Source organism: Lepisosteus oculatus, chromosome 3, assembly GCF_040954835.1.
Source record: "Lepisosteus oculatus isolate fLepOcu1 chromosome 3, fLepOcu1.hap2, whole genome shotgun sequence".
Classification (NCBI taxonomy): Eukaryota; Metazoa; Chordata; class Actinopteri; order Semionotiformes; family Lepisosteidae; genus Lepisosteus; species Lepisosteus oculatus.
In genome coordinates, this window is record NC_090698.1 from 29,174,899 (window position 1) to 29,187,018 (window position 12,120).

The 12,120-nt window shown below is 34.5% G+C and overlaps 1 protein-coding gene across 1 annotated transcript in view; it reads right to left on the reverse strand.

Moving 5' to 3' along the window:
* Positions 1–12,120, reverse strand: part of npr2 (natriuretic peptide receptor 2) — a 110,133-nt gene that overhangs the window by 87,600 nt on the left and 10,413 nt on the right. The window contains exons 2-5 of the mRNA XM_006627015.3: positions 10,821–11,023; positions 7,061–7,174; positions 3,796–3,931; positions 754–848 (exon numbers count right to left, since the gene is read on the reverse strand). Of these exons, the coding sequence (XP_006627078.2) occupies positions 754–848; positions 3,796–3,931; positions 7,061–7,174; positions 10,821–11,023 (548 nt within the window). The remainder of the gene's footprint in view (positions 1–753; positions 849–3,795; positions 3,932–7,060; positions 7,175–10,820; positions 11,024–12,120) is intronic.

The window sequence follows — 12,120 nt, forward strand, 5'->3', positions numbered from 1 at the left end:
CCCTTAAAATACTCTTAAAGTTCAATTTTACATTTAAGTAACAACAGTCTATGAGAAAGCATATGTTTATGTCCTCCCTGTTATAGTTTTTATTTGAAAACAGGGTTTTTAGTTACTAAATGCAAAATTAATAGTATTGTATTTTCTGCCAATTAGGTTTGATTATTTGGTATTCATTGTTTTGTGCAATTAGACCACATGACTTTAAATCAAGAGAGGGTCTCTAAATCCAAGTATAGACGTAAGGAGGCATTTTAAGAAGGAGCCATGATACTTGATTAACTCCACATATAGCACATACTGTATACATATTTATGTTCATGACTTTTGCTAATATATTATAGGCTTCCTGTTCTTTTCTGCTAACCAAATATTTTGTTTTAGCTTGCCATGGATCATTTTAATTCAGTGAGATAACTTTAATTCTTATCAATGTTATTCTTCATTATAAAAAAACATGTAATGTCTAATATAACAAGTTAAGAAATGTTTATCCTCATACCTAATGTCTTATTTTGCAGCATGTTAACCAGATTTCAACACATCACTACTTGAAAATCTAAATAATACAATGAATATTGATTTTGTTGGTCAGCTGAAAACAGTTGGACAGTGTAACACAGATTTTCATGAAGTCGGGTAATACGGTGCTATACATTTGTGCACCACTGCATGAAAATGTCTTTTGAGCTTTAGGGACCTTTCTTTCACAAACACCAACAAGAACAACCTCTTATTTGAAGAGAGACTCACCCCATATTGGCCAGTTTCCACATTTGTCATGGCCCATAGGTTGAAATCAATGTTTCGATCGTTATTTTCATCTGTGATGACAAGACCTGTGACACCTGTAAAATCAGGAAAGAGCCCATTCAAGAAGCACTGTCACATATTTAAACAGGTTTAGGGTAATTATTAAGGACGGTGTAGGCTATAGATAGATGTTCAGATAAATACAGTATATTAAATCATCACTTATTGTCATTTGAGATCAATCATTTTAATTGTCTAAGTCTAAAATTATTAACATTTAAAATTTCTGTGCTACTTAAACCTTCATGCTGTGTTTTAACTGAAAACCAGAAAAAAATTGACATAAGTGGTCCATTTTAAAATCCGAATTATATTGGACTCAGCCCAATGAAATGCCACAAAGGTTCTTTCTAAGTAGAGCTCCACACTGGGATCGTAGGGTTGGCAGAAAGCCCATGTCTGTAGGTGATGCTGATCACAGCAGAAGGCTAAGTACACAGTTGAAAGGATATCACACTGTCATGCTCCTTTAAGGGAACATACGTACCTTTTCATTTAAAATAGAAAGGATTATGTAATGGGGCTCAAGCTTAGCAGTGACATATGGTGAAAAAACTTTATGTCCAAGGAGATAAACATAGTGTGTAAGGGTATAGTGGGTTTTCTTTTCATTTTAAAATGATTATTTCCAAATACAAGAAAGAGGTCAAATAGTTTCAACCCAAGGAAACTTTTAAGAGATCTGTATTTCATTGGGAATACATTGGGAATGTATTTCATTTGATGATTTAATTCATCAAAGGTCCTATTTACATGATTAAACTGACTAAAAATACACTTTTTCAGACAGATTTAGTCAAATACATTTTACACATGATTTTCCAAACTATTGCCAATGTTTACTGAAGAGTTCAAGTACTTAGACTCTTACACTATTTTGGACACCTTAATTTCCTCCTACTAGCAATACTAGATTGAAATCTGTAAATCTTGCAGATATAATCCCAAATTTTAGTCACTTCTGTTTTGATTGATCTTTTCCTACCCTGCCAAAGTTTTAAGATATTTCTTCAGAAACAGATTATTAAAACCATTTGTATTTTGAAGTTGCAACAAAAATGTTTACTTCCATTTTGTCACGGATAGGTATATCCTGAAATAATATAACAAAGGATTATTTAGAAAGTAACACATACTGTACTCCATAGGCCCAGTACATTTATAAATATAAAATGTAATATTTTCAAATTCTTAAATTTTCAAAGATTACCAGAACTGGGCACTGAGGTTGTAACCAACAAAACAGGGGAGACAGATTAAGTTTTTTAAAGAGAAAGTATTAATTAACATTTTTGTGCTTCATACTGAATTATCTTCAGTGCTGAATTTTAGACAAAGCTGAGCTATAGCATGTCTGGGACTTTAGCCATTATAACATCTTTTTTTTTCTTTAAAATGCATTTTATTAACATTCTCAACATGCTTCTATCTATTCTGAAGATTTCTGACAGCACAAAACAAGGCAGTCTGCTGACAGGGACTTTAAGTATCATTAGATAGGAAGTGGAGTGCCGTTGAGCTGCTGCCTGTGTTACAGACGTAAAGCCTTAGTATTGCTTGTTCCTGATATCTCTTTCTTTACAAACTAAGCATTGGATTGAATTTAACCACACCACCTTGAAAAAGAATAGACTCCGATATGAATGATTGGATGTATATTTGATTAAGTTGGAAGCAATCATAATCAGAAATTCCAGTAATGTCTGAGTTTAATCAGAAACAATACACAAATAAGGGCAAAACCATCTCTTGCTCTAACACATCAAAAAGATTAGAATTGTAGTCACTTTTTCTTAAATCTGTATATTTAAAAAATGTCTTCCTTCAGTATTTTCACTAGCAATAACAGGACCCGGTAAGAAAATGTATTTAAGAATGTTTAGCTATAGCTAAATTCTTGACTGAGGGTGAACCACCTGGCCTATGTGCTGTAATATAGAAATAAAAGTGTATATATCAGTTTATATATCTATATTATTGTGATGCTAGTCAATAAAAACGTCCCTTTCCATGGTTTTATGGATGTTTTGTTTTTACCAAAAACTAAAAACTAAAAGCTGGAAGTTGACATAAAACATGACAAGACAAAACTTAAACTTAAACTTCTGTTTCAGTGACCACAAACAACCCTTTAACAACCAATCATTTACAATTATTTTGAGAATATGGTGAAATAAGTTCCTGGTTCAAAATAGCTTTAGAAATCTTGTGGCAAGCGTTTCAGTAGATTGCACTCTGACATACTTGCATCAGAACGATACAGCAGCGGGGTAAGAGCCTACTGCAGTCTCATCCTCATTGCATTGTCTAAATTATTTATTAGTTTGGGATTTGAACTACTTTAAACTATTAGCACTTATGTTCCATTAGAATATACAGCACAGCAAACATTTCAGCCTCATAAGCCGTCCATTTCTAAAGCTCAATCCATTCTTTTTTTATTGGGTTTTAAGACCAGTACTTGTTAACGTGATGCTTATTACAGGCAAAAGGAGAAGCAAATGATACCACTGCATGAAAACCTTGTTGATAGCTGATGTGGTGTCTCAGCACAGAAAACAGTTTCACGATGCAGGTACAGATATCATTGATATTAGAAACAGATTTTCTGTGATCAAACGAGGTAAAAAGTACATTTTGTCAAGGGACTCTTGAGGAATCAAGGAGTAACTCTGTCATGGACTAGGGTTTCATGTCCCATTGAAATGAAGTCACATATTCTGAGTTTGATAACTACAGAACGGAAATACCACAGAACCTGTGATAAGCCGAACCTGATGAGTCTCTAGGAAAGAGTATTAACCTTCCTCTCTGTATTGTTGTTAATAATGTTGTTATGAATTGAATAATTAATAATAACTTGAAGACAAAGTCTTTGAACCTTATTGAAAAATATAAAGAAAGTGTAGTGGGGACCATTACAGCTTTCACTTAAAATACGATACATTCATGTGACAGTTTAATCTCTTCTTATGCACTTACCCCAGAATTTCTGATTTTGCATTTTCTGTGTGATATTTATTCCATCCTTTTGAGAACCTCCTTCAGTGAGAGTTTCATTAAGGGCTTGTGCGTACAGCATGAATCCATCGTAGAAACAGCCAGCTATAAAATCCAGCTGCAGAGCAAAATAAGAAATGCATTTACTTATGTTATTTCTTCTCTTTAACATGTTCGTTTCCCCAGTTATTCAGTATTGAAACTAAACCTTCTACAGAGGAAGTCAACACTGGTAAAGTATTAGACAGGTCTGTTGATGTGTTTCCCCATGTAGTTTATTCTCAATCACTTTTGAGAAGTCCTTTCATATTCGGCCTATTACTGGCATTGTAACTTGGCATGGAAAAATAACTTTCATCCAAAGTACATACAGTATGATGTTAAAAATAAAACTCTACAAAAATGTAAATGATATAAACTACTCCTTTAGCTACTTTTAACCACTTATACTAAATTGACTTTCCGAAGAAAACTTCCTTACATCTTGAAAAAAGTGGGACAAATATAACTTTATTGCTTTCAGGGTTTTAATGGTTGTACCTTCTCAGGTGACACATTTCAAGAACACTTCCAAAAGAGCAATTCAATAAAAAGATCACATATGCCTCAAAATATGTTACACTGTTAAATGCCTGGAAAACAGAATAATTAAGGAGGTTTTCTATCAATACCATTAAGGTATTAAAGTGTACAATTGCAAATCTACATAAAAAATAAAACATGGTCCTCAAAGGCTTCTCTTTAAATTTCAACCATAAGAAAACTCACTTTGAGCTCTTTCTGGAACTGTCTCACACACTACAAGGCTCTAATACATCTGTTTCCAAAAAGATTTCTTTTTCTAGGTTGTATAAACTACATGTATGCAGAAAAGTTAATTTCAGAGTGTCCCTCTCTTCCAAGTCCTGGGCCTCTGCATGTCTGTGGATACGCCAACAAATGAAACACTTTAGTTGAGGTGGATAAAATTTCACTTTCTAATACGTCTTTGCAGTGACTTTTCTTTTAAGGAAAGCACACCACGTTTACCACAAACTAGCCTACAAAAGAGCTGATATCATTGGAAGAAATAATATTTACATAATCCCAGTTACTGTACTTGTACATATATACAGTATAGTGTATCACTATGTCAGTCTGCAGAGTGACAAAGACAGGGAATCTTTATTAAGGCTAGAAGATACAGTAAGAACATACTCCTTTACAGTGTAACACTGTATCTCTATTCTAGTGTTAAACTGCATTACTGTATTATCTACAGTCTGTGGAATCAGAAAGCATGACTTATCAGATGGTGTCAACAAGGCTACAGTTTGAAACCCAAAATACTCAGTCTATCACAGTATTCCAATAAGACATTTTACCAACAAACAGTAATTTCAAGGAAAAATATCACCTGTAATAAAATATTACTTCTAAACCTTCTACTTCTTCTTTTGAGGATTTTCTCCATTTTTCTTTTAATATGTTTATTTATTGATGTACAGTTCAGTGCTGTCAGTCAGTCAGTGGCGGTGCTTCACTGAGTCAGACTTGTTCTGCATTTATATAGGAGGAACCTACTGCATTGTCTCTACTGCCAGTGTAGAGTTATTATATACTGTATATTGTACATGTACTTCTTGATTTACATAGGGAAAGCATTCCTGAAAAATGCAGCAAAATTCTAAAATGCTAAAATTAAAAACCCATAAGACATAATGTAAATATTTAGGGGCTCTATCCCAGCCAGAGGTTTGAACCTCTAAGCAAAAAGAATTAAACATATTTATTCATGTATGATGCTTATATATTTGTACTGAAAGTAATTTTTAGACGAAATGATGTCGATGTTATGTAAGACCTTAAAGGAACACTATTGTTAGTGGTGAAAGTCGCGTGCCCTTTGTTGTATCTAAATTGCACAATTATCTTTGTTTTTTTTTTCTGGCAGTGATCTTTTAAATAGCCAATTATTTTAAAGTTTCATGAGTAAAATTACAACATTTGTCCCTAATTTAGGACTTAAGCCATGTTGTGTTTATTGAAAGTTAAACAAGTGGAGCAACCATGGTATTCACATTAATAAAGAATTATAAAAGTATTTCTTACTATCAATAGTAGGTTCATTAATAGTAAAAATTGTAAAACAAAAATGTCCCTTTTCTTTGAGATCCAGCTACAGAAGTTATTTACAGCATCTACAATGTCCAGTGAAACAGAATATCCATCAAATGAAATGCATTTTGTTTTTGTTTTTGTTAAGACTTATGTCTCATTTCTCATGTTATTTTGCTTTGTGACAACACACCGTTTATGTTTCCGTCATATTATGTCTAACACATGATAATATCGTCAAAAGCCTGGTTTTTGAAAAAATCACAAGGTGTTGTTCACAAATTCTTTGCATTAATTTTAAGGCTTTTTCTCACAGTTCAATTAACAGTTGAGGGTTTTATTGATTTTAGTTTAGATTTCCCCGTAGGGAAATTCATCAATTTCCCTACGGGATTAATAAAGTATTATCTATCTATCTAGATTTATAAATATACGTTGCAGGATAATTCAATAAAGATGTTGGATAGATTTATTTAGTAATGGTGGGACAACAGGTAACAAGAACATGAAGACGGGAGACTTCTGCCTGAGTGTCACTCAAGTGACTGTACACCCAGGCCTCAAACTGGATAATTTCCGAGTATGTTATTTCAAACTCTCTTAAATAAAGTTGCCTTTTGCTGAGTGTGGCCAAGTATGTTAAAGTGAGAAATAATCTGTCATAAATTAAGACATTTTCTATATTTTTTAAAGGCACATTTAACCAAAAACTAAATTAAGTGTGCATAAATTGAGACCTACGCATATTGTCTATATTTTTAGAGTGGGTTTGGCATAAACTGTACAGATCAATTACCAAAAAAGGACAGTATGCATATATATGCTCCCATCTTATCTTTGGCCTCTGTCATGTCCAAAAGGTGAGTTTTCTACTCAATTTTAAAAGGTGAAGATGTTATGCAATGTCATACTATTGGATTAAAATCTGTAAGAAGATCTGAACTTTTTTGTTTTTAAAAACACAATTTTTCACTGAATAAGAATCTGCATGTTATTATATAATCTGCATGTTAAATAACTAGCAACTTAAAAAAAATCCAAAATTTATGTCAACACCACTACAAATTAACATTAAAAAAAAGTTAAGAAATAAGGTTGGGAAGATCTTAACTTAAGAATTTAGCAGCATTTATACTTCTTAATCCCTTACCAGAGAGGGTTCCAGTTTAACACTGAAGTCCTGTTTGGCTCTGATATGTAGTTCCTTCTGAAATTTGAAGTATTCTGGGTGGTCAGGTTCCCTGAAGGTTATGATAAATACAGACTGGCAAAATAGAGAAGACAATAATAAATTAATAGCATGTAAGAGAAACTTGGCAAAAAAGACAAACAATGCATAAAATCTGACAAAATATAAAACAGTGGATCGGAATTCCCCTCAGCAGAAAAAAAAATCACTGTTAGACAAATAAAATATTTAATATGTCCACAGTACCCCTGTGTTATACATATGTAAATAGGTCTGAGGTGTCAGGGTAAATTGATGAGAGGAGCAGATGGTTTCCAATGATGACTGCTGAGATACAATAAACCCTTTGTTGAACAAGTTAATAGACGGGAGAGGGTGTTGGTGTTAGACAAAAATCACAAATTACATTTTTTCAGCCAAATCCACATTATTATATGAGAAATCTATAGTATATATACAGGTAACTGCTAAAATAAAAAAAAAACACTTTGAATAAATAAGGGATAGGCAGCGTATTGTAAGGTGCTTTCACACAAGTGTGGTTCCTGAGTTCAACAATTAAAATCCCACCATGCTTGGACTCATTTATAAAAATGCTGGGCATGCCCATTATGTTGGCTACCATGGGTGGAAGAAGAGATCTCAGAGAATTTAAGAAGGGGATAATTGTTGGAGCACGCTTGGCAGGAGCTTGACTGATGAAGTCCGTTCAGCTTGCTGATGTTTCACGAGGAACAAAGGTGATGTTGGCATGGAAGTCTGAGGAATAGACATCATCTACTATGGGCTACTGTGGATGAATGTGCGTACTCCTGGACCGATACTAGGCAAAACAGATAAGCAACTCTGGATCAGTTGACTGTGAATGTCAATCTAAGGTAATAGCAGACAGTTTAATCAAGAGAGCAATACTATGTTCGGGTTGCAGGGCATAAACCCCTCATTACACCTAAAAATGCACTTTTGAATTTTTAAAGAGTAAATTGGTGCAAAGAACACAAGTAATGGTCTACTGACAGTGGTAAGAAGTCTTATGGTCAGACGAGTCGTCTTTCACCCTGTTCTCAACAAGCAGATGAGTAGATGTGTTACACACGCCAAAAGAGGCCTAGAGGCTCGAGCGCTTGTTTCCCAAGGTGCCCATCAGAGAGCAAGGTAAATGACAATAAATGCAAAGCCATTCTGAGGGATCATGTTCATCCTATTGGTGAAGCACTTCTATCTCAATGTGAGTGGAATCTTCCAGAATGACAATGCCCCCACAGGGTACAAGTCATCACTTAATGGTTTGATGAGCATGAAAATTATGTAAACCATGCGCCATGGCTGTCCCAGTCACCAGGTCTCAACCAAATTGAACACTTATCGGAGATTCTGGAGGGACGCCTGAGATAGCGTTTTCCACCAACATCAACAAAACACCAAAAGATGGAATTTCTCAAGGAAGAATGATCTCACATTTCTCCAGTGTTCCAGACATGTGTAGAATTTATGCCAAGGCACAATGAAGCTGTTCTAATGATTCATGGTGGGCCAACACTCTATTAAGACACTTTATGTTGGTGTTTCCTTTATTTTGGCAGTTATCTGAATATGATTTCAGGATCTTCTGACTTATTTTTTGACAATTGCAATCAACACAGCTGTTAAGTAAGAAATTTAAAGAGGGACAAACATATATTGCTCCAAAGACTGTGATGCCAAGTAATTTCACTATTGCAACACTCTTTGAGCAACTTAAAGTACATTCAATTTCACAGAAAAATATGAGCTCCTGGAAATGCCAGGTGATCACTGTACATATGGCATATACGCACAGTCAGTTAATGAAATATTGTGATGTGGAAGAGAATGCATTTCTTTACATAAAAATATCAAGGCTACACCTTCAGCATTATATATTGTGGTGATTGTCGTTTGAGACAGAGAATTCACTTGATTAACTATTTCCAGCCAACACAACAAGTAACTCTGAATTAACAACTCAAAAAACTGTGACGGAGACTGCTCCCTCACCTGTTCTACCTTCCACAACTGTTGCTATATGACCTTAGTTTCTTCAAACCTCTAAAGCAATTTCCTCATTGAAAAAGGAATACTGACCTCAAGATTGATGTGAAGAAAAGCATATGGAACATGCCTCCATTGTGTACTTTTTTAAAGTAGGATGAAGTTCAGTGTTTTTCGTGGGGACTATGCTGCAAAGTCATACCATTTAGATTAGACACTACAGCTCTACCTTGGCATGTAAAACAAGAATTGGTAATGTATTGTGATGGTTCAGCATGTAAATATGGATAATTTCTAAACTCATAAAAAATAATATAACACAATCTTTTAGACATTCTATATTTACTGTATTTTTATATCATGGTGTTATATGCAAAACATTAAAGTATTTAAGCATACTATTAATATCTTCAATTAATTGAGGGAGGAGCTGAAATAAGCATAGAATAACAACATTAAACACAACAACGGTGTATGTATACCAAACATCAAAATGTAAGACAGCTGCCTCCTTCAGCTAAGCATAAAGTGAATTTATAAATTATTCAAAAAGAATTGTGAAATATGAACCAGAAGGCACAACTTTGTGGAAATGCATTTAAAACCAAGAACAGGAAACCCTCCTTTACCCAGAGGGTTGTGGGAGTATGAAACAAGCTACACAGACATGTTGCTGAAGTCAACACCTTCTTCCAAGAAATAACTTCATTAAATACTTGGGCTGAATGGCCTCCTCTAGTTTGAAACCTTTCTTCTGCACTTATTCACAAACTAAACTCCACAAGGCAGGTAAGACCACTTAATTGTTCAACCTATTTCTCTTGCACATTCACACATGTGTGCCAACACTGCATGGGATTATGGATGCCCTTAATAAATAAATGTAATAAAATGTTGCTGGTTGATCCCTGAGTCATTCTGTCACTGCACTACCACTGTCACTCACTCTGACTTTGGAGCACTTCTCTCAACTGTGAATTGCCTATGGTCACAGGGGCCTCCCCTGGAGTATGTCTACAAAGGACTGTACACAATTAAAACAACAATGCAGTGCTTTCAGGAACTTCACCTTGAACTGCTACCCTACACACCACACCATCTGAATTTTATGCCAATGGGCAGTCCTCTGTTTGAACCATTGCCAAGTGGCAAAGGTGTGCAGAATGTGCATAGGGACTGCGTAGGAAACAAAATAATTCTGCAGAAACCTAGAAGAAAGTTTTGGAACATGTCTGGTGGATATTTCAGAAATTCACTTAGTGATGTATATTCATGTCTCTTATTATTAATAAGTCTGACAAGTACAGAAGCAGGGCTGACAAGGAGAGGAACTGGTTGGCTGAAGCTTGAATGTCTGCACCCTTTTTTGTATTTTATTAAAGTTTCATAATGTGGATTGACAGAATAATATGATTAGGAACACATAGTAAATAAGACTTATTGGCATCCAGATTTCACTTCACACATCTGTACAGTAGCACAAAATGCAGCATAGGGTTATCTTTTCTGTGTATATATGTTTCCAGTTGCTCGTGTTATAGTTCATTAAAATTAAATCCAATAATTAGTGGGATGAATCCAATAATAATATTTTAGAATTTTCATCAGTTCATGGTACTCTGAATCATATTTCACTTTTCAAAAGCAATTCATTTGCAAGCATTTTTTTTAAAAAACAAGACATTAAATTCCTTAACTGCCGATTTGATACCTGAAAAATCTTCATAGTATCTGTTCCATCTGTTATCTCTTTGTTGTGCCAGGGCTTCTTAGCTTCTCTATTTGTGTCACCTTTCAGGCTTTCTGCAAACACATCCAAATAGAAGATGGCATAGTCTTCATGATTTAATTTTTCTTTCTGGAATTGGTTCATTATCTCCAGAAAGGTCTCCAAGGGTCCACAGATATAAACAACTGGAGGATACAAAAGAGAAAGTAATCAGTTGCCATCATAAATTGGAAAATGAGATTCAGATTGAGAATAGACTCAGAATGTGCTTTTGTCTTACATTGATCATTACAAAATGCACAGTATAACCCATCAATTTTACTAGAGCCTTACTTTCTTGTCAATTAAGGGAATTACTTGCTGTTGCTAAAAATAAAATATGTGGCAGAGATTGCGATTGGTCATCCATCATCAAAATTGTTTAAGGCTATAACAAACAGCTTGTCTGGTTGAAGTATACCACTTCACATTGACATTCAAACATATTCATAATTAAGGTGTTGCAATGAAATGCTAAGTCCTCACATAAAATTGCTCTGATTCTCCCCTTGAATATAAACTATAGTACTCAACTTACTGCTGAAGAACTATGCACGCAACAGGCATATTGAGGCACCAGCTGGGTGATAAAAAATATTAATAAGACAGAGAAAGCCATCAGTCATAGTGATAATGGAATGTGCATATTAATGAGAGCTGCCTGAATATATTAAAATAAATATACAGTAAAATGCTATAATTCTACCATAAGAGTGCTTAAACTTGACTATAGTGAGATTTCACATTCTGTTGACAGCTGCAGAAATATGAAAATTAATTTCCTAAAACTGTCTGAAGCAGAAATTATAGAGTTGACCATCTTTGTGGCCAACAAGTGCACAACTTCATTATCATTGAGGTCCTAATTAAGGAAAATACCCCAAAAACACACATGTCATATGCAGGGCACATTTTGCTGAGAAAAAGAAGTCACTAAATTTAGGCATGGTCTCACACAATACAGTACATGTGGTTGGTGACATTGTCTTACACAAAGTACTAAGTTTGAGTACTGTGATATAAGCTTTAAGTACGTGCATCTGTAATGTAATGTAATGCAAAAAGTAATGTTTTACATTACTTTTTCATGTTGCCTGCTACATGCTGATAATATTATTTAAAATGGTAAGCATTTAGGCCTGATTTTTAAATATTTTATATTTTATATGGATTGTTGCCAGCTCTGTGGCAGTCCTCCAAGTGACCAGGCATTTCCTGAAGTGCCCAGCTACAGTGGGCAATA